The sequence below is a fragment of the Semicossyphus pulcher genome, unplaced genomic scaffold, assembly GCF_022749685.1.
Source record: "Semicossyphus pulcher isolate SPU_LCO1_2020_fin unplaced genomic scaffold, fSemPul1.0.p SCAF_4, whole genome shotgun sequence".
Classification (NCBI taxonomy): domain Eukaryota; kingdom Metazoa; phylum Chordata; class Actinopteri; order Labriformes; family Labridae; genus Semicossyphus; species Semicossyphus pulcher.
Genome location: NW_027211715.1, coordinates 34,415,001 through 34,437,704, shown reverse-complemented (window position 1 = coordinate 34,437,704; position 22,704 = coordinate 34,415,001). Strand labels below are relative to the sequence as shown.

At 41.5% G+C, this 22,704-nt stretch overlaps 3 protein-coding genes across 3 annotated transcripts in view; all 3 read left to right on the top strand.

Annotated features, from left to right (window-relative positions):
- Nucleotides 1-291: 291 nt before the first annotated feature.
- On the top strand, nucleotides 292-8,844 carry LOC138607360 (interferon-induced protein with tetratricopeptide repeats 1-like). Its single transcript, XM_069679946.1, has 2 exons — nucleotides 292-361; nucleotides 5,465-8,844. Exons 1-2 carry the CDS (start codon nucleotides 357-359, stop codon nucleotides 6,756-6,758), a joined length of 1,299 nt encoding a protein of 432 aa, XP_069536047.1. The 5' UTR covers nucleotides 292-356; the 3' UTR covers nucleotides 6,759-8,844.
- Nucleotides 8,845-9,403: 559 nt separating this feature from the next.
- Nucleotides 9,404-14,155, top strand: LOC138607662 (interferon-induced protein with tetratricopeptide repeats 1-like). The gene is made up of 2 exons (XM_069680304.1): nucleotides 9,404-9,496; nucleotides 12,850-14,155. The coding sequence occupies exons 1-2, from the start codon at nucleotides 9,492-9,494 to the stop codon at nucleotides 14,141-14,143; spliced, it is 1,299 nt and encodes a 432-aa protein (XP_069536405.1). The 5' UTR covers nucleotides 9,404-9,491; the 3' UTR covers nucleotides 14,144-14,155.
- A 2,818-nt stretch (nucleotides 14,156-16,973) lies between these two features.
- LOC138607548 (interferon-induced protein with tetratricopeptide repeats 1B-like) overlaps nucleotides 16,974-22,704 on the top strand; it is a 5,915-nt gene continuing 184 nt past the window's right edge. The window contains exons 1-2 of the mRNA XM_069680172.1: nucleotides 16,974-17,069; nucleotides 21,271-22,704. The exon at nucleotides 21,271-22,704 is cut by the window's right edge and continues 184 nt beyond it. Of these exons, the coding sequence (XP_069536273.1) occupies nucleotides 17,065-17,069; nucleotides 21,271-22,567 (1,302 nt within the window). The 5' untranslated portion in view covers nucleotides 16,974-17,064 and the 3' untranslated portion in view covers nucleotides 22,568-22,704. The remainder of the gene's footprint in view (nucleotides 17,070-21,270) is intronic.

Here is a 22,704-nt window from a genome sequence, read left to right as displayed (position 1 = left end):
ACGGTGATCATTCTAATGTTTGTAATAGACTGTTGTTCTAACGGTTGTGCCACACTGACTGACACACTGACTGCAGCAAGTTCTGCACCCACTGTCTAAATGTGTGTGTGTGTGTGTGTGTGTGTGTGTGTGTGTTTGTGTGTTTGTGTTGCCAAATATGTGCCCGTAAGTTTCCATTCCCGAGAAAGAAAAGTCAGACAATTGCAGGCTGATGAGGAAGGGCGGTTTAAAGGAAACCCAGTATGACTGCAGGACATTAACATTCGACCAGAAGCTGGAACCACTGAAACCAGAGCAGCCTCAGGAGCAACAACCTGTTAAACTTACAGAGATTCAAGAAAAACGTGAGCAGAAAGATGAGGTGAGTATCTGCTTCTGCATTTTATATCTATCTATCTATCTATCTATATTTTATATATCATTAGAGGAGGAAACAATCAGTAATTAGTTTGTTATGACTTCATTCCATTAGCTTAATCAACACTTATTTATTACTTTGGTGCGCACTTTGCAGCTGATATTTTTCAACCATGCTGTAAATGATTGAAATCAATAATTAAACCAATAATAATTCATCATAACTTCAATAGCAACTGGTGAGTTTTGAGCGTGGATCTCTCCATCACAGCAGCCCTGTGGGGGCAGTTTTCGGGGCAGCTAAGGGCTGCACCCGGCACAGATGGAGCAAATTGTGATCCTTGTTCCTTGGGAAGACGTTCTGGAGTGGTTTAGTAAAGAGAATCCATTTCGTTTAAGGCGAGAGCAGTCTGTGAATCTGTGTCCATCGGGAAAATAAGGCTCTCTAATCTGCGACTTCAGAGCTGTGTAATTTTTGTTTACCCATCAGTAATCACTCAATAACGTTGAGAACACCCCAACATCTAAAAAGACACAGACAAGATAAGACAAAGATGAGACGACTGCGTTACGACCTCACCAAAGGCTCCAAATTAAAGAGGCCAAACATCATGAAAAGTCAGAGAAGATTTATTAAAGGTCCCATATGATACTCCTTTTCAGCAGGTTCGGTCTCAGAGGTCCCAGAACGTCAATTTGAAGTCTGTTGCCTAAAAACCCAGTTTGTTCCTGGCCTTCAGCCAGCCTGTAACTCCGTCTGCTGAGCTCTACTGAGAATGAGCTGTTTCTGTGTCTGTAGCTTTAAATGATAATGAGCTGTGCACCTTCCTTCAACACCGACTCTGGTTGGCTATTGTAGGCTGAGAATCAGTAATGGAAGCTCCTATTGGTTCAAATGAGACCTCTATAGAAAGCTAAGAAGCTCGCCTCCACTTTGATAGCGGAACGGAGCGGCACTTCAAAGGGAATATGAAGTTATTACAGTAAATACACGGGGAAATGCGGCATTTCTGACGGCCGATTAGTAACGACGAACGGCGATCCGTGGATACTTACTGATGGAATAATGCTTTTGGACTAAATACTTTACTGGATTATATCATCTGGACCTTTAGCAATGTACCAGGAGGGAATTTATGAAAATAATACGCATCAGTGGAATACAGTGAGCCTTCATCGGTGAGTTACGTCAGTTTGGTAAATGTTTGTTTATGTTCTGTTGCCGTTGATTGCACCCGCTGTGGTGATTGGATCTTTTAATGGTTCATATCAATCGAATCTTGAGCTTGATCGTAGCTTTCCAACGATGTGACACACGAGTGGCAACATCAAGTTATCATCGTAGCTGCAGGGCAAATGTTGTAGTAATCGCGATGACGGCCCGCCGGCGGGCTGTAGAGTGGTAACGGGTTTTAACGTAGTATAAGGAAACTATGTTACCAACAGTAACTTACGTTAGCTGCTATGCTAAACCTCATTCAACAGGCTATCACGCTCGGTAGGCCGATACAGTAAAGCAACATAACCTCAGACGAAGGAGGTAAAAATAGACTCCTGTGCTCGTTTGTGCAGCCAACATCAGAGCAGCTGCCGTGCTTCGCCCGTACCTTCGCCATGTTTATTTTACCGGAGCAGCGTTTGCGAGAGGAAAACAATAGCCCCCGCGAGGAAGTTTCAGGGGGCAGACCAAACATTAATCTGGGGCGGGGTCACCAACCTGGAGGAGGTGTTATTGCCCTTCATGACGTCATGTAGGGAAAAGCTGCAATCGGGCTGTTTCAGCACACATTTTCTGAGAAGTGGAGCAAGAGAGGAGAGGACAGACTTTTCTCATTCCGGGGGGGTTTGTAGACAGGCAGGGGGCGCATATTATTGTTAGGAAACCATTCCAAAGTGAATTTTGCATGATATGGGACCTTTAAATCACAAGACCACCCACAGAACAACCTAAACAAAACTAAACCAAACAAAAGCAGCCAGGCACTCAGACCAGCCCACAAAGGGCCGTAGAAAACAAAAAACAAGTCTACTGGTCCCATGGGAAAATAAAGAATGCACAAGGCAAAAACCCAAATGAACCACGGAGTAGCTCCAGCTTCTCCTGCTGCTGCTGTGAAGCCATGAAGAGAGACTGTAGTGTTTTTCGCCCCCCCTTTATTGTCTCTCCTCCAACAACTGAAAGAGATAACAGGGCGAGTACAGACATTAAAACCAGCAGCCAGCAGGGGGAGCGCATTAACAAACTGTCAAACAAGACTCTAGATGCTGTTGAAGTGTTTATAATGTGAATATACTTCGTTCTTTGTACTGCTGCACTCCAGAACTTCTTATGTACATTTTTACTTTTCGTCTCACATTTCTTTTAATGTTCTTGATGCTCTGTTTGTAATTGCGTAAAGCACTTTGAATTGCTTTATGTATGAATGCTGCTCTATTCTTATTATTGACACATGAGCCAATCATTTAGTCTCTCGTCTGCTTTTCTCACTCAATGATCATGTTTTCTGCCCCTTCTGCTCGGGTCAAAGGGAAATGAATATTGATGTATTCATTTTCAAGTTTAAAATAATCATTACTGATCAAATGTTTGCAGAGGAAGTGCCACAGAATATCAAACCTCTGTAAATAAATAAACGTCCTTCCTTTAAAAGGTACCAGTGAGTGAGTGAGCAGCTGCAGCCGTATGAAGGTTCATACAAATCATTTTATGACCCATGACCTGTAAGTGGTTGTTCGTTCACACAAAAAAACCAAAGCTTAAACAAATACTTCAATTAGTTTTGAATAAAGAAAACAGTATATACAGTTATCTGAATAAAGTATACACAGATAGTCTCTCTGAGCTCTGCAGGCTGGTGGCACAGAAGCAAACTCATCTAGACCTGCTTTCTATGAAAATTGACATTAAAACTTCTATTTCAAGGTCCCTCCCGGAAGCTGCGATGTTACGTTCCCGCAAATTCAATCAATAGGGGCCCCTGAGGTCTGCAATGTTGTACAAACATCGGAAGCCACCGTTTACATCGCATGCTAGAAAAGTACTTTTGTTTTTGCTGTGAAGCAGACAGCTGATCCGTTCTAACAAGGCTCGGATGAGATCGTCTCTCTTCCATGAGCTTCCTAATCAAGCCTCAAACTAGTGTCTTTAAGGACACTCTATTCAGTGATTCAATAACAATAAATCCAACACGGTCTTCTGCTTATTTATCCATGTTTCTATGCTAAATACTGTAAGTCGTCCACGGAATAAAGAGTAACGCAGCGTAAAGGTAATATATAATGTGTAGACTCCTTTGCACATATGAATAGCATTGAATGTACACTTGCAGAACAAATGACTATTTTCTGTCTATTGACTTTAGTGTCGTTTGGTTTTTCCACATTTTATTTGGCGTCGTGTCACAGAAATCGACCGGAAGTGTTGTTAGGCATTTTAGGCAGCAACAATCACAGAACATGCCCGCGAAATCCTGGTGGGACTGATTTTTATTTGGCATTTTTTAATTAAAATTGTCCCGACTTGTCTTGGCTCGAAAGAGACCCAATCTCCCCCTGAATTCAGAGGAACCCAGGTTAAAGGTTAAACACACCCAGTTAAAGCCCACCTAACACAGGTAAAAGCCCTACTTGTTGCCATGTTGCCTGTGAGGGGTCTTTTCATTGTGGTTACTCCATTTTAAGGCCCGCCTAGGGGGAACTGGATCAAGTTGTTTCCACTGCAATGGTACCTTATCACTGGACCTAGAACAACCTGCAAGCTCATATTTTATTTTCTCTGGCAGATGCGTCTGGTCCCCCTCATGTTCAGATTTCCATTGGACTGGATTCAGGCCTGGGCAATCAGAACTTTTCATCAAGTAGGCGACTTTGAGCGACTTTACAAAGAAAGGACATTGTGGCGTTTTATAAACAACCAAGATGGCTGCTGCTTATGTGGATTGTTGAATCTGCTCTTGTCAATATGAAACTAAATGTACGCTAGTTCACGTAACATTTATAACTGTTGGCTATTCAAGTAAAGAAAGTACTTTTTATACGACACCCAATCCCCAAAAAGTTATCACTTGACACTTTACATATTGGGCAGGATTAGACCGTACTGTTTAAGATAAGATAAAACTTTATTGATCCTGAAGGAAATTACAGTGCCAGATTTCCTTCAGGATTAATAAAGTTTTATTTAAAGAGACCCAAAAATTCCACATTGAGCAAGCAAGGAAATACTTTTTCTTTTAACCGTCAGAATCCTCTGATATGACAGCATTTGATTGAATCTAACCTCCTGAATCAACCCACCATTAAGTCAAGTTTGTTTGTTTCTTGGCTCTGATTGGTTAAAAAGTCCCGAGGGATTTTCATCTGCATCCGTTAATAACAAACCTTGAAATTGAAAATGAACTGAGAGGGTCAAGACTAATGTGAAATTGGTCCTGCCAGGCTGAGGGCACCCAAAGGAGCGCTTATTAGTGTTTCCTCCACTGGAAGGAGGCCCATGAGGGTGTTTCATCATATCTTCTCCATCTTAGAAGAAACTGTATCATGTTTCATTTATCAGAGGGGCATCCAAGAGGGCACTACTTTCTCTCCACCACTGGGTCCACCAGTGGTCTTTTAGTATTAATTGGGCTTTCTGGAAGCACCTCACCTCACCAACATCACTTATGCTTCGTAGATGGGTACAAATCATGTCCAGAGCAGTTAGAATCACCTGCTGCAGAGCGGTCCTTTCCTGGGCTGTGCACAAACCAGGTCACAAAGCTTCGGGTCAGATGCTTTCTATTGCTTCACGTATAGAGTTAACAAGAGCTTAGGATGGATAAGATGCTGTACGACATCTTAGCTGTTTTAGAGTTTCCTTTGCCAGGGTGTCGATGTATTATGACCATGAGAGGATCATTTTGATGCTGGCTCCCAAGAACCTTAAACTGCTCCTCCTCAGGTCCGCTGGTGTAGACAGGAGTGTCTGTCTTCATCTTCTTTTTGATTTACTTAAGATAGAAAAAACAGGAAAGCTTTACTTCTGTCCTTTCAATGGTCCTTACACCATTTCAGAGCATTAACTTACTGCTGATGTGTTTGAATGTTTGTTGTTTTTATTCTCCATCAGTGCTGCTCACAATCAAACATCACTGGAGTCCCTGCAGTGCCACTTCACCTGGGATCTGGACCGCCGAACGTCATTTCTATTACTGCAAAGGGACTTTCTCGAGGACATCGGCACTGAGGAGGGAAACAGATGGCTGGGCCACATTTACAACCTGCGGGGGTTCATTCAGTACAAGCTGGGGTTCACTGAAGATGCTAAGAGTCTGTTCAACAAGGCTGCAGACGCCTTCAAGCAGGTGAGAAACGCAGATGAGGGTCCCTGGTTAGTGGTGAACTATGGGAACCTGGCCTGGCTGCACCACCACCTGGGAGAACCAGCAGAGAGTCAGGCTTACCTGTCAAAGGTTGATGCTCTGATGAGAGAATATCCATCTCCATCCCAGGATGAGCTCCATCCAGAGATCTACGCTGAAAGAGCCTGGACCCTGATGAACTTCAGCAAAGACAGAGAGCTGGTTGTTGATTTATTTAAGAAAGCCATCAGGATGCAGCCGGACATGGTGGAGTGGAACACCAGCTATGTCTTAGGGTTAGTGAAGACCCATAATCACAGCAACACAGGGGTAGATGCTGACCTCTTGGAGAAAATGAGACATGCCAAGGAACAGGATCCAGAGAACTTGTACCTTGCTGCTGTCTACCTTCTGGGACTTGGTAAAACAAAGGAAACAATTGAAGATGAAGCTCGAGAGTTAGGAAGTCAGGTGTTGAGGAACCCCGTCAGCAGCTACAGTGGTATAAGACCATTACTAAGAGTTTACAGACACCACATATCTGTTGATGAGGCCATTGATTTGGCAGAGGAGGCTCTGAAAACACATCCAGATCAGCGTTATCTGAAGAGATGTGTTGCGCTCTGCTACAAATGGAAGATTATGTTTTTCAGTAAGAGTCGCCCAAGACCAGGCATGATGGACAGAGCCATCAGTCTCCATGAGGAGGTCGTTTCTCTGTACCCTCATTCCCCACTCATGAAGAAAATAGAACTTGCATCTATCTATGCAAAGTCAGATCACAGCCAGGATAAAGCTAAGGAGATATACCAGGAACTGCTCCAAAGTGATGTAGTACATGCAGACAAACAGATGCTTTATAACTACTATGCAAAGTATTTATTCTTTGTTCTAAATGAATCCGACAGGTCAGTACAATATCACATGAACGCAGCAGAGATACCTGAAAAATCCTTCTTCCGTGAGAACAGCATCAGACATCTGGAGAAGACTAAAGACAGAGGCAGAATGTGCAGAGAAATAGAGGAGTTTCTGGAAAACCTGCAAGAGCCAACGTCGTAGACATGAGGCAAATTAGGGGGGCCAAATCTACAAGGGGTTTCTGGGTTTCTGCTTGCAAATTGTTAAGTTTACTTGGTTTTATGATCACAGGTAGTGATTATTTTGGACAAGGGTTCCTGGCTGCCTGTTGTGAATATATATTATAACATACATATTATATTTATAATAATTTGAGCACATTTCAAATATTTGGGTTGTGTGGGCTTGTTCTTAATCAAAGGAAAATACGGCTTTAAAAACATCTGTACAGACTCATTGATTTAAAACATACACGTTATCAATACTTTGTGTGAATTTTGATTAAAGTAGATTTTGATTGTTCTTTATTTAACTCACATGTAAACATTTATTATGTTCCTGTCATGTTGATTTTTTCTTTAACGCTGTATTTTAAGTTTAAACAAGAACATAATGGATTCTATATGAAACGTGCTTTGCTGTAAGCTTTGAAGACGAACACTACACTGCGTGCACAATTATTAGGCAAGTGAGTATTTTGACCATATCGTCATTTTTATGTATACTTTCCAACTCCAAGCTGAATAACATGAATGCCTATTGGATTTAAGCATACTGGGTGATGTGCATTTGTGTAATGAGGGAGGGCGTGGCCTTAGGAGATCAACACCCTATATCAGGTGTGCACAATTATTAGGCAGCTTCTTTTCTTTAGGCAAAATGGGCCAGAAAAGAGATCTAACAGACTCTGAAAAGTCAAAAACTATAAAACATCTTTCAGAGGGATGCAGCACTCTTGAAATTGCCAAGATATTAGGACGTGACCACAGAACCATCAAACGTTTTGGTGCAAATAGCCAAAAGGGTCGCAAGAAACGTGTTGAGAGAATAAGACGCAAATTAACCGCCAAAGATTTGAGAAGAATCAAACGTGAAGCTACCAGGAACCCGTTATCCTCCAGTGCTGTCATATTCCAGAACTGCAACCTACCTGGAGTGTCCAGAAGTACAAGGTGTTCAGTGCTCAGAGACATGGCCGAGGTAAGACAGGCTGAAACCCGACCACCACTGAACAAGACACATAAGTTGAAACGCTGCGACTACGCCAAGAAATATCTGAAGACAGATTTTTCAGAGGTTTTATGGACTGATGAGATGAGAGTGACTCTTGATGGACCAGATGGATGGGCCCGTGGCTGGATCAGCAATGGGCACAAAGCTCCACTCTGACTCAGACGCCAGCAAGGTGGAGGTGGGGTACTGGTATGGGCTGGAATAATTAAAGATGAGTTTGATGGACCTTTTCAGGTTGAAGATGGACTCAAACTCAACTCCCAAACCTACTGCCAGTTTCTAGAAGACACTTTCTTCACACAGTGGTACAGGAAAAAGTCTGCATCTTTCAAGAAGACCATGATTTTTATGCAGGACAATGCTCCATCTCATGCATCAAAGTACTCCACTGCGTGGCTAGCCCGTGAAGGCCTTAACGATGAAAGAATAATGACATGGCCCCCTTCTTCACCTGACCTAAACCCTATTGAGAACTTGTGGGCCCGTCTTAAACGTGAGATGTACAGTGAAGGAAAACAGTACACCTCTCTGAACAGTGTCTGGGAGGCTGTGGTTGCTGCTGCAAAAAAAGTAGATGGTCAAGTGATCAAGACACTGACAGACTTCCATGGATGGAAGACTTTTGAGTGTTATTGAAAAGAACGGTGGCTATATTGGTCACTGATTTCTTTTTTGAAATGTCAGAAATGTTTATTTGTAAAGTTTGAGTTGTTAAAAGATGAAAATAAAGAAGTGAGATGGGAATATTTTTGTTTTTCTGTGAGTTGCGTAATAATTCTGCACACTTATAGTTGCCTAATAATTGTGCATGCACAGCTATTCTCGTACAAAAGCCAAAACCTCACTTTCACTGTCTTAAATATTCAGGTTTGAGGTTTATTAACATTTTGGATTGACCAAGAGCACTGTTGTTGTTGACTAATAAAACTAATCCTCAAAAGTGCAACTTGCCTAATAATTGTGCACACAGTGTAATAGTTAATTTGGTGTATAACCTAAATATTATATCCAGATGCTGATTGTGTTCATATAAAGTATGTAAAGCTGTGTTAAAGCTGTACACAATACAAATAAATATAGTTTGTACACACAATAAACCTGAAAGTTGTTTGTTCTTACAGTACTGACAATACGTCATGTTATAATAGGATATCTCTTCAGTGTAATCTGTAAATATTGTTAATGTATCACACAAGATCCTTTTTTGTGCAGAAGTTTAAAAACACCTTCAGATTAAAATGTGTTTCTAATAATGCACATGAAAGCTGACTATGACCATCTGATGGGAAGGTGCAGCACGTTAGCTTTGATTTGATTCACTTAATGTGGCATATTTTAGCATCAAGAAGAGAAACTGAGTCCAACCTGACATCAACTCATGAAAAGAACTAAAGTTAAAACTTGGTTGATTCATGTTTTTACTTTATAATGAACTCTGACAAATATGTGTCTGTAAGTTTCCATTGTTTGGAAAGGAAAGTCTGAAAGTCAGGCTGATGAAGAAGGGCGGATCTATGACGCCCAGATGTCACGCCTCTAAGATTTGCTCTGACTGCAGAACATTTAAAGCTGCTGCTCAACATCACGTCGCTTACATTCGATCAGAAGGTGGAGTCACTGAAACCAGAGCAGCATCAGGAGCAACAATCTGTTTAACTTACAAAGATTCAAGAAAAACTGAGCGGAAGAAACAGCAGAAAGATGAGGTGAGTATCTGCTTCTGCATTTTATATCATTAGAGGAGGAAATAATCACTCTTAGTTTATTATTATTCTCATTATTGAGACATGGACCATTCCTTTAGTCTTTTATTCTGAATTTACTTTATAATTATTCTGTTTTCTGTCCTTTCTGCTCGGGTCAAAGGGAAATTAATATTTGTATTTATTTCCAAGTTTTAAATAATCACTACTGATCAAATGTTTGTTGTTTTTATGGAGGAAGTGAAAGTAGAAGAACTTAGATCTCACACAGAATATCAAACCTCTGTTAATAAGTAAACGTCCTTCCTTAAAAAGGTACAAGTAAGTGAGTTATCAGCTGCAGCGGTATGAAGGTTCAAGGTTAATTTAATCATCATTTTATAACACAGGTTGCACCATGAACTGTAAGTGGTTGGTCCGTCACGCAATAAAAACAAAGCATAAACAAATACTTCAATTACACTGAACAAAAATATAAACGCAACACTTTTGTTTTTGCTCCCATTTTTCATGAGCTGAACTCAAAGATCAAAGACTTTTTCTACGAACACAAAAGGCCGATTTCTCTCAAATATTGTTCACAAATTTGTCTAAATCTATGTAAGTGAGCGCTTCTCCTTTGCCGAGATAATCCATCCACCTCACAGGTGTGGCATCTCAAGATGCTGATTAGACAGCATGATTATTGCACAGGTGTGCCTTAGGCTGGCCACAATAAAAGGCCACTCTGACATGTGCAGTTTTATCACAGCACAATGCCACAGATGTCGCAAGTTTTGAGGGAGTGTGCGATTGGCATGCTGACTGCAGGAATGTCCACCAGAGCTGTTGCCCGTGAATTGAATGTTCACTTCTCTACCATAAGCCGTCTCTAAAGGCGTTTCAGAGAATTTGGCAGTACATCCAACCGGCCTCACAACCACAGACCACGTGTAACCCAACCAGCCCAGGACCTCCACATCCAGTATCTTCACCTCCAAGATCGTCTGAGACCAGCCACCCAGACAGCTGCTGCAACAATCGGTTTGTATAACCAAAGAATTTCTGCACAAACTGTCAGAAACCGTCTCAGGGAAGCTCATCTGCATGCTCGTCGTCCTCATCGGAGTCTCCACCTGACTGCAGTTCGTCCTCGCCACCGACTTGAGTGGGCAAATGCTCACATTCGATGGCGTCTGGCACTTTAGAGAGGTGTTCTCTTCACGGATGAATCCCGGGTTTCACTGTACAGGGCAGATGGCAGACAGCGTGTATGGTGTTGTGTGGGTGAGCGGTTTGCTGATGTCAGCGTTGTGAATCGAGTGGCCCATGGTGGCGGTGGGGTTATGGTATGGGCAGGCGTATGTTATGGACAACGAGCACAGGTGCATTTTTTTCATGGCATTTTGAATGCACAGAGATACCGTGACGAGATCCTGAGGCCCATTGTTGTGCCACTCATCCACGACCATCACCTCATGGTGCAGCATGTTAATGCACGGCCCCATGTTGCAAGGATCTGTACACAACTCCTGGAAGCTGAAGACATCCCAGTTCTTGCATGGCCAGCATACTCACCGGACATGTCACCCATTGAGCATGTTTGGGATGCTCTGGATCGGTGTGTACGACAGCGTGTTCCAGTTCCTGCCAACATCCAGCAGCTTGGCAGCCATTGAAGAGGAGTGGATCAACATTCCACAGGCCACGATCAACAACCTGATCAACTCTATGTGAAGGAGATGTGTTGCACTGCGTGAGGCAAATGGTGGTCACACCAGATACTGACTGGTTTTCTGACCCCCCCGGACCCCCCCAATACAGTAAAACTGCACATGTTAGAGTGGCCTTTTATTGTGGCCAGCCTAAGGCACACCTGTGCAATAATCATGCTGTCTAATCAGCATCTTGATATGCCACACCTGTGAGGTGGATGGATTATTTCGGCAAAGGAGAAGCGCTCACTAACACAGATTTAGACAAATTTGTGAACAATATTTGAGAGAAATCGGCCTTTTGTGTTCATAGAAAAAGTCTTTGATCTTTGAGTTCAGCTCATGAAAAATGGGAGCAAAAACAAAAGTGTTGCGTTTATATTTTTGTTCAGTGTAGTTTGGAATACGATTTTGAAATAACAATAGCTGACTTTCCAAAGAAAGGACATTGTGGCGTTTTATAAACAACCAAGATGGCTGCTGCTTATGTGGATTGTTGAATCTGCTCTTGTCAATATGAAACTAAATGTACGCTAGTTCACGTAACATTTATAACTGTTGGCTATTCAAGTAAAGAAAGTACTTTTAATACGATACCCAATCCCCAAAAAGTTATCACTTGACACTTTACATATTGGGCAGGATTAGACCGTACTGTTTAAGATAAGATAAAACTTTATTGATCCTGAAGGAAATTACAGTGCCAGATTTCCTTCAGGATTAATAAAGTTTTATTTAAAGAGACCCAAAAATTCCACATTGAGCAAGCAAGGAAATACTTTTTCTTTTAACCGTCAGAATCCTCTGATATGACAGCATTTGATTGAATCTAACCTCCTGAATCAACCCACCATTAAGTCAAGTTTGTTTGTTTCTTGGCTCTGATTGGTTAAAAAGTCCCGAGGGATTTTCATCTGCATCCGTTAATAACAAACCTTGAAGTTGAAAATGAACTGAGAGGGTCAAGACTAATGTGAAATTGGTCCTGCCAGGCTGAGGGCACCCAAAGGAGCGCTTATTAGTGTTTCCTCCACTGGAAGGAGGCCCATGAGGGTGTTTCATCATATCTTCTCCATCTTAGAAGAAACTGTATCATGTTTCATTTATCAGAGGGGCATCCAAGAGGGCACTACTTTCTCTCCACCACTGGGTCCACCAGTGGTCTTTTAGTATTAATTGGGCTTTCTGGAAGCACCTCACCTCACCAACATCACTTATGCTTCGTAGATGGGTACAAATCATGTCCAGAGCAGTTAGAATCACCTGCTGCGGAGCGGTCCTTTCCTGGGCTGTGCACAAACCAGGTCACAAAGCTTCGGGTCAGATGCTTTCTATTGCTTCACGTATAGAGTTAACAAGAGCTTAGGATGGATAAGATGCTGTACGACATCTTAGCTGTTTTAGAGTTTCCTTTGCCAGGGTGTCGATGTATTATGACCATGAGAGGATCATTTTGATGCTGGCTCCCAAGAACCTTAAACTGCTCCTCCTCAGGTCCGCTGGTGTAGACAGGAGTGTCTGTCTTCATCTTCTTTTTGATTTACTTAAGATAGAAAAAACAGGAAAGCTTTACTTCTGTCCTTTCAATGGTCCTTACACCATTTCAGAGCATTAACTTACTGCTGATGTGTTTGAATGTTTGTTGTTTTTATTCTCCATCAGTGCTGCTCACAATCAAACATCACTGGAGTCCCTGCAGTGCCACTTCACCTGGGATCTGGACCGCCAAAGGTCAATTCTATTACTGCAAAGGGACTTTCTCGAGGACATCGGCACTGAGGAGGGAAACAGATGGCTGGGCCACATTTACAACCTGTGGGGGTTCATTCAGTACAAGCTGGGGTTCACTGAAGATGCTAAGAGTCTGTTCAACAAGGCTGCAGACGCCTTCAAGCAGGTGAGAAACGCAGATGAGGGTCCCTGGTTAGTGGTGAACTATGGGAACCTGGCCTGGCTGCACCACCACCTGGGAGAACCAGCAGAGAGTCAGGCTTACCTGTCAAAGGTTGATGCTCTGATGAGAGAATATCCATCTCCATCCCAGGATGAGCTCCATCCAGAGATCTACGCTGAAAAGGCTTGGACCCTGATGAACTTCAGCAAAGACAGAGAGCTGGTTGTTGATTTATTTAAGAAAGCTGTCAGGATGCAGCCGGACATGGTGGAGTGGAACACCAGCTATGTCTTAGGGTTAGTGAAGACCCATAATCACAGCAACACAGGGGTAGATGCTGACCTCTTGGAGAAAATGAGACATGCCAAGGAACAGGATCCAGAGAACTTGTACCTCGCTGCTGTCTACCTTGTGGAACTTGGTAAAACAGGGGAAACAACTGAAGATGAAGCTCGAGAGTTAGGAAGTCAGGTGTTGAGGAACCCCGTCAGCAGCTACAGTGGTATAAGACCATTACTAAGAGTTTACAGACACCACATATCTGTTGATGAGGCCATTGATTTGGCAGAGGAGGCTCTGAAAACACATCCAGATCAGCGTTATCTGAAGAGATGTGTTGCGCTCTGCTACAGATGGAAGATTATGTTTTTCAGTAAGAGTCGCCCAAGACCAGGCATGATGGACAGAGCCATCAGTCTCCATGAGGAGGTCGTTTCTCTGTACCCTCAGTCTTCACTCAAGAAGAAAATTGACCTTGCATCTATCTATACAAAGTCAGATCACAGCCAGGCTAAAGCTGAGGAGATATACCAGGAACTGCTCCAAAGTGATGTAGAACCTGCAGACAAACAGATGCTTTATAACTACTATGCAAAGTATTTATTCTTTGTTCGACAAGATCCCTTCTGGTCAGTACAATATCACATGAAAGCAGCAGAGATACCTGAAAAATCCTTCTTCCGTGAGAACAGCATCAGATATTTGGAGAAGGCTAAAAACAGAAGCAGACTGTGCAGAGAAATAGAGGAGTTTCTGGAAAACCTGCAAGAGCCAACGTCGTAGACATGAGGCAAATTAGGGGGGCCAAATCTACAAGGGGTTTCTGGGTTTCCACCAAGAAGTGTATATTCAAGTCTTCTTCAATACAGCATGATGATCGTTTTGTAAATGATGGTCCCATTTAGAGTAAAAGATACGATAAAGTAGGGTATACTTCAGGGTTAGACTGCCTGTGATTGTCGAGTTGCTTCCACTGCAGACTTTCAACCAGGATAGTGACGAACAATTCAAGTTAAACTTCAAAAAACAAGATGGCGACGGCCAAAATGCCAAACCTTAAGGCTTCAAAATAGCAGCTCACAAACCAATGGGTGACGACATGAGGCGACGTCCACTTCTTATATACAGTCTATGACCAGCAGGGAACCTGGGACATTAGATTATTATTATCATTTAACCAAAATCACAATCTTTGCCTAATCTTAACCAAAGTGCTTTCTTTGCCTGAACCTAGGCCGGAGTGTAGACTTGAACCCTGGACTCTGGTGTAACTGTCCAGATCTTTGTCCGCCTTTAATCCACCCAAAGTCAAGTGAAATATCTAGTAGACAGGGTTGAATAGTGTATTAGATTAGATTAATGCAATAAATAAAAGCTAAAAGTGTCCACTTAAAGTCCATGTGTAGCTAAAGATAAATAACACTTTACTCAGACTTCATGTAGGCTTTGGTGGAATATATCACAGTAAAGGCTTTAACGTTTGAAATTTGCCTCTGAGCAACAATTTCTTTGGCTTGTTAAATTTCTAATTTCCATTTTAAGAACCTAGCTACGATAGCTAATGTTAGTGACCGTTGATTGATAAGCACTCAAAATACTGCCTGTTTTGACCAACAGTATTGTTGAAGGAGAACAGTCTAGTACTGCAGTACTGAGGTGTCCACCTCCCAGGAGTGACCTGGCTGACGCGCTTCACCGTTGTTTGCACTGGACGTTAAATGATGATCAGCAGCCAGACCGGACTGCAGTTAAAACAGTTCTTTCATTGATGTCTCCATAAATCCAGGTTAATATAGTCCGTCTCCAGTGCACAGCAACAAAACACACAACTTAGGCTGACAACAAACCTTTGCGCTTTAGAGGTCAAAAACCGTTTGGCCTTCCCGGATCAAACACCTGACCTCGACAGTGAACTTCCTACCTTTATAACCGCGCTGCAGTGGCACAGCGACACCCACAGTTCAAACCAAACATCACAATTAAATGATGGCACAAGAATCACACTTTTGGCTCCTACAAACATTATTTTCCACTCTATGCATTTTCTAATTAATTCAAGCAGAATAATATTTATGTCCACAGTTACAGTCCCAGCACAAAGTGGCGTATGGATACGTAGCCTTCGCTCAATAAGGCTTCCAAGTTTTCCACTCAGGCTCTCAGTTTGAAATACACTGAACATCTGTCTTTACTGCATTTCCTGTCATATCTTCAGCTCTACTAAAAAGTCAAAGCAAAGAACAAAAAGTAAAAAAAACAACTGATTGAAACCGGATTATAACGTTACGCTGACCTAGCTAGCTAGCATGCTCAGATTGTATGTGCCGTTAGCTAGCTGATTAAAATATTCCAAATTAGATATGTTTTATGCTCTCATAACTTTATATTGTTTAAGCTTTAAAATCATTTTTAAAGTCGTAAAACAGAGAGACAGTAAAGAGATCAAAATTGATTGTACCCACCGTCAGCAGACACAGGATGGCTTCTGTTGAGGTACGGCAACACCACGTGGACAAATCACTCACAGAACTGCAGCACAGCGTGACACTAAAACTGGTAGTAATTATAGTTGCAAATTGTTAAGTTTACTTGTTTTTATGATCACAGGTAGTGATTATTTTGGACAAGGGTTCCTGGCTGCCTGTTGTGAATATATATTATAACATACATATTATATTTATAATAATTTGAGCACATTTCAAATATTTGGGTTGTGTGGGCTTGTTCTTAATCAAAGGAAAATACGGCTTTAAAAACATCTGTACAGACTCATTGATTTAAAACATACACGTTATCAATACTTTGTGTGAATTTTGATTAAAGTAGATTTTGATTGTTCTTTATTTAACTCACATGTAAACATTTATTATGTTCCTGTCATGTTGATTTTTTCTTTAACGCTGTATTTTAAGTTTAAACAAGAACATAATGGATTCTATATGAAACGTGCTTTGCTGTAAGCTTTGAAGAACAACACTAATAGTTAATTTGGTGTATAACCTAAATATTATATCCACATGCTGATTGTGTTCATATAAAGTATGTAAAGCTGTGTTAAAGCTGTACACAATACAAATAAATATAGTTTGTACACACAATAAACCTGAAAGTTGTTTGTTCTTACAGTACTGACAATACGTCATGTTATAATAGGATATCTCTTCAGTGTAATCTGTAAATATTGTTAATGTATCACACAAGATCCTTTTTTGTGCAGAAGTTTAAAAACACCTTCAGATTAAAATGTGTTTCTAATAATGCACATGAAAGCTGACTATGACCATCTGATGGGAAGGTGCAGCACGTTAGCTTTGATTTGATTCACTTAATGTGGCATATTTTAGCATCAAGAAGAGAAACTGAGTCCAACCTGACATCAACTCATGAAAAGAACTAAAGTTAAAACTTGGTTGATTCATGTTTTTACTTTATAATGAACTCTGACAAATATGTGTCTGTAAGTTTCCATTGTTTGGAAAGGAAAGTGAAAGTCAGGCTGATGAAGAAGGGCGGATCTATGACGCCCAGATGTCACGCCTCTAAGATTTGCTCTGACTGCAGAACATTTAAAGCTGCTGCTCAACATCACGTCGCTTACATTCGATCAGAAGGTGGAGTCACTGAAACCAGAGCAGCATCAGGAGCAACAATCTGTTTAACTTACAAAGATTCAAGAAAAAGTGAGCGGAAGAAACAGCAGAAAGATGAGGTGAGTATCTGCTTCTGCATTTTATATCATTAGAGGAGGAAATAATCACTATTAGTTTATTATTATTCTCATTATTGAGACATGGACCATTCCTTTAGTCTTTTATTCTGAATTTACTTTATAATTATTCTGTTTTCTGTCCTTTCTGCTCGGGTCAAAGGGAAATTAATATTTGTATTTATTTCCAAGTTTTAAATAATCACTACTGATCAAATGTTTGTTGTTTTTATGGAGGAAGTGAAAGTAGAAGGACTGAGATCTGAAAATAAGGATTGCCACCGTATATAAAACCTCTGTTAATAAGTAAACGTCATCCAATTTAAATCAATCAATCAACCAATCAAACTAATTCATACTTGAGACATCATTGAGGGGCAACCCTCATTTACAATGATACGAGTCCATTACAAAAGCAATCAAAAGACAGACAACAAAGCGTTAAAAGAACCAGAAGACAGATAAATAAAAGGCCATTTAAATCACTAAACGGGGATATTTTCACACAAAGATAAAACAATGAAAAGGAAGGATAAAATAAGAAAAAGCATAAAATGACCTAAAATAGTTCATAATTAAAATTAAAGTAAAATAAATAAAATACTCTAATCTAAAACAATTACAAATACAGGTTGGGAGGTTTAAAATGAAATGTGTAAGATGTCCAAAAGTTAAAAATGCATTGACATCAAGGAGTTGTTGTAGGCTGTTCCAGGAGTCAGGTGCAGAATAACTAAAAGCAGTCTTTCCCAGCTCTGACCTAACTCGAGGAACATGTAGCAAAACCAGTTTGACAAGTGTGTCTGATAAAGCCCAACCTAGAAATGAATGATGTTAGGTAAGATGTTAATTATCCAATTAGAGATTTATAAATTATAAGTTGAAAATGAATTATGTCTCTCCTGGAGAGAAGAGCATCCAACCTTATTGTACAGGACATAATGATGTGTATCATCGGCATCACCGGTAATACATCTCCATGCAGAGTGATAGGCAGAGTCGAGGGTTGAGGAGGGTGTACACCACGTCAACATAGTCCAAGTCCAAAAGACACAAGGAAGTGAGTTAGCAGCTACAGCCAGGGAGCGAAACACAGCCTCGGGGAGTCCGAGACCCCTGATTGACACTTGAGACCCCCTGAAAGCCTCAACAGCTACATTTTGGGGGGTCTCTAGAAAAATCTTTAAAAAATGATTTGTCACTGAAAATGTATTTTAAAAGCTTACTATGTCCAGTATCTATTACTCAAATTGTGAAACATTGATTCACAAATATGAATAGCCAACAGAAAAATATTGTTGTGGTGTTTCCTATTACAGCATATTGTCATTGAATACGCGGTTGTTTCTGGTAAGGCCTTCCTCCAAGGGTGGCGCTGTTGCAAATGGTTCGCAAACCATGTATAGTTTAGAGAACCCAACGTTACCCCGTACACAGCGAAAAGCTGTGGTTTTGTTTCCGCTTCGACTTCATGGTTACACTCGGTGAGAAATATGTGCGCATAAAGTCGGGAAATATGTCAAAGAGAAAACAGAGCTCATTACTTGCTGACTTTGGATTCACTTCTAAAAAGCTGTACCAGAGTTTGTGGTCCATTCTTTTTTAAGGTAGGGGAATATTTTTCGATCTCTTGCCTATGTTTGTTGCGACTGAATGATGATAGACCTGCTGTTCATACCGTGAAAAGCTTTACAGCGACACACAAGTGTGCGTGTGTAGGGTTCATGTGTGTGCACGTACCAGCTCCAGGTTAGCGAGAGAGAGGCGAGTGGGCTGTGGATTCTGTTGTAGCGCGTAGTTGTTGCATAGTTGTGTGAGTGACCTTATTCATGATATTAGCCTTGGTGATGTGCATGTATGGAAAGCCACAAGGATCAAAACGTGTAGTCCAACATTCGCATTAATATGTCATATATGGACGTCTTAACACGGAAAAATATAACGTCATAACACGCTAAAAACGCCTTAAGACGTTAGAAAATGACCTGTTAACAAGTGAGTTTTTAACTTGTTTAACTTGACGTATAATTTTGGGTGATACCACTTGATCCGTTTCTGAGGGGAATCCCAACATACAGTCGTTGGAAGACAGAAAACAGTTCCCCGCTCAATAAACCTCGTATGAATTGAGGTCAGGATACAATATTTATTGAACTGGGGTTTAGAAATGATATGAATTTACAGTGACATTAAAATCGCCATTTTTGTACTGGTTACTTATGGAGGAAAAATGTAGCTTGTGTACTTTCATTTAATGTGGTGTGCTCGCCTACACGCCCACTAGGTGGCAGTATTGGAGCACAAGTGGTAACCTGTTGAATTTAATACATTGGAAGGCGGTTGATGTTCTGCATGCCCGATGTACACTTGTTGAGATCTTTTCTGATTAATGGCGACATTTTTAGTGCAGCCGATGGGTATGTTTTTAATGTGATGGTCGTGTGAATTATACTTTGTGACTATTATGTAAAAAATAATCTGATTCAACTTTGATCTTTTCATGAACAGACTGTTAATTAGGAATCAGCTTTCTTGTGTCAGACATCACATTTGTGTTTAGAAAGAAATTCTTGTATAATTGAGACCTGGATGAAAACGTGTGCTGTTCACCGTCTGGATCAGAACGACAACTAGCAGAAAATGTGGAGTACAGTTTATCATTTCAACTTTTGCCTTAATTAGAATATTAACCAAGTCACTCTGGTTGGAATAGACACTACTTATTTCACAATGGACTGTTCCACATACTACGTCACAGTTGCGTGTAAGTCAAGTGATAGCTACGTAGCCCAAATGTACCCACCAGCAAGAGCCCACATAACCCAGCGTAGACATACGTACAGCCCAACGCAGCACGTACGTCATAAAAGGGGTGGGTATGTTGAAGCCAACCAATAGCATGGAAGCCTTTATGGTCAAAACCCCTTAACAAGTTAAAAACTCACTTGTTAACAGGTCATTTTCTAATGTCTTAAGGCGTTTTTAGCGTGTTATGACGTTATATTTTTCCCTGTTAAGACGTCCATATTCGACATATCAATGCGAACGTCAGACTACACGTTTTGACCCTTGTGGCTTTCCATATGCATGCAACGCGTGTATCGCTGATTGCCATGGCTTACGTCCATGAAATCTTGTATATTGCATATTGAGTCTGAGTCTGGCAGAATAAAACCATTCAAAGGAGACAGGAGGATTATTATCTCACTGGACAATGACTGTTTGAGATCAGCGCTGACACAAACATCAGTAACAGAGCCTCTGGTTGGTGGAAAGATAGAAAACTAGTCTCTGATTGGTCCATAGACTCAACAAATGTCATCAGGAGGTGGCTAAGTGGACGGCTAACATTTTTCAACACGTAAACATTGAAAAATTAGAAGAAGACATCGAGTGTTGGATGAATTATTATGGATTCACTGTATAGAGTCTCCTTAAAGACTCTGTAGGACGAGGCCGGATTAGGAAGCTCATGAAAGGGAAAGGATCACACTGGAGCTGCGTTACAACGCTGAACGTACATGCATGGTGACGTTTATGACAACGTGTGGATTTCGAAGATTGGCCAAATTTGCAGACAAGTTGCAGCAATCGGCCAAGATTGCAAAGTCACAAAAAAATTGGATTGGTTGAATTTGTCTAAATTTAATGGTTTAAACTTTATTAACTTCGCTCTGGCAAGCCACACAGAAAAGTCTGAGTATGCATATAAGTGCAATTTGGTGTTGAAAAGTCTGCATCAGAGCCACTTGTTGATTGGACAGTAGGACGGCCCTAAGCCCTCATATATCCAAAGTCCACTAGTCTGTGAGTGTGAAAATTGAGAATGGGCCAGAAGGCCTATCATCCACTGGAGGCGTGTCCTCGAGTGGGGAGGGGTGGCAACTGGGATACTGGACATACTATCCAATTCTGTCCCCATTTTCCATGTAGACCCCAGATGTGTTGATGAAGGGCCGTCTACAGGCTCCATATAGAACACCATATGAATATAATGCGATACACTTAGGACCCATGTTAAACTGCTCCTCCTCAGGTCCGCTGGTGTAGACAGGAGTGTCTGTCTTCATCTTCTTTTTGATTTACTTAAGATAGAAAAAACAGGAAAGCTTTACTTCTGTCCTTTCAATGGTCCTTACACCATTTCAGAGCATTCACTTACTGCTGATGTGTTTGAATGTTTGTTGTTTTTATTCTCCATCAGTGCTGCTCACAATCAAACATCACTGGAGTCCCTGCAGTGCCACTTCACCTGGGATCTGGACCGCCGAACGTCATTTCTATTACAGCAAAGGGACTTTCTAGAAGACATCGGCACTGAGGAGGGAAACAGATGGCTGGGCCACATTTACAACCTGCGGGGGTTCATTCAGTACAAGCTGGGGTTCACTGAAGATGCTAAGAGTCTGTTCAACAAGGCTGCAGACGCCTTCAAGCAGGTGAGAAACGCAGATGAGGGTCCCTGGTTAGTGGTGAACTATGGGAACCTGGCCTGGCTGCACCACCACCTGGGAGAACCAGCAGAGAGTCAGGCTTACCTGTCAAAGGTTGATGCTCTGATGAGAGAATATCCATCTCCATCCCAGGATGAGCTCCATCCAGAGATCTACGCTGAAAAAGCCTGGACCCTGATGAACTTCAGCGCAAAACAACAGCTGCTGGCTGCAGACTGCTTTGAGAAAGCCATCAGGATGCAGCCAGACATGGTGGAGTGGAACACCAGCTATGTGTTAGGGTTCTGGAGTGCCCATAAGCGAAGCGACACAGGGGTAGATGCTGACCTCTTGGAGAAAATGAGACATGCCAAGGAACAGGATCCAGAGAACTTGTACCTTGCTGCTGTCTACCTTCTGGGACTTGGTAAAACAAAGAAAACAATTGAAGATGAAGCTCGAGAGTTAGGAAGTCAGGTGTTGAGGAACCCCGTCAGCAGCTACAGTGGTATAAGACCATTACTAAGAGTTTACAGACACCACATATCTGTTGATGAGGCCATTGATTTGGCAGAGGAGGCTCTGAAAACACATCCAGATCAGCGTTATCTGAAGAGATGTGTTGCGCTCTGCTACAGATGGAAGATTATGTTTTTCAGTAAGAGTCGCCCAAGACCAGGCATGATGGACAGAGCCATCAGTCTCCATGAGGAGGTGGTTTCTCTGTACCCTCATTCCCCACTCATGAAGAAAATACACCTTGCATCTATCTATACAAAGTCAGATCACAGCCAGGCTAAAGCTGAGGAGATATACCAGGAACTGCTCCAAAGTGATGTAGAACCTGCAGACAAACAGATGCTTTATAACTACTATGCAAAGTATTTATTCTTTGTTCTAAATGAATCCGACAGGTCAATACAATATCACATGAAAGCAGCAGAGATACCTGAAAAATCCTTCTTCCGTGAGAACAGCATCAGATATTTGGAGAAGGCTAAAGACAGAGGCAGAATGTGCAGAGAAATAGAGGAGTTTCTGGAAAACCTGCAAGAGCCAACGTCGTAGACATGAGGCAAATTAGGGGGGCCAAATCTACAAGGGGTTTCTGGGTTTCTGCTTGCAAATTGTTAAGTTTACTTGGTTTTATGATCACAGGTAGTGATTATTTTGGACAAGGGTTCCTGGCTGCCTGTTGTGAATAT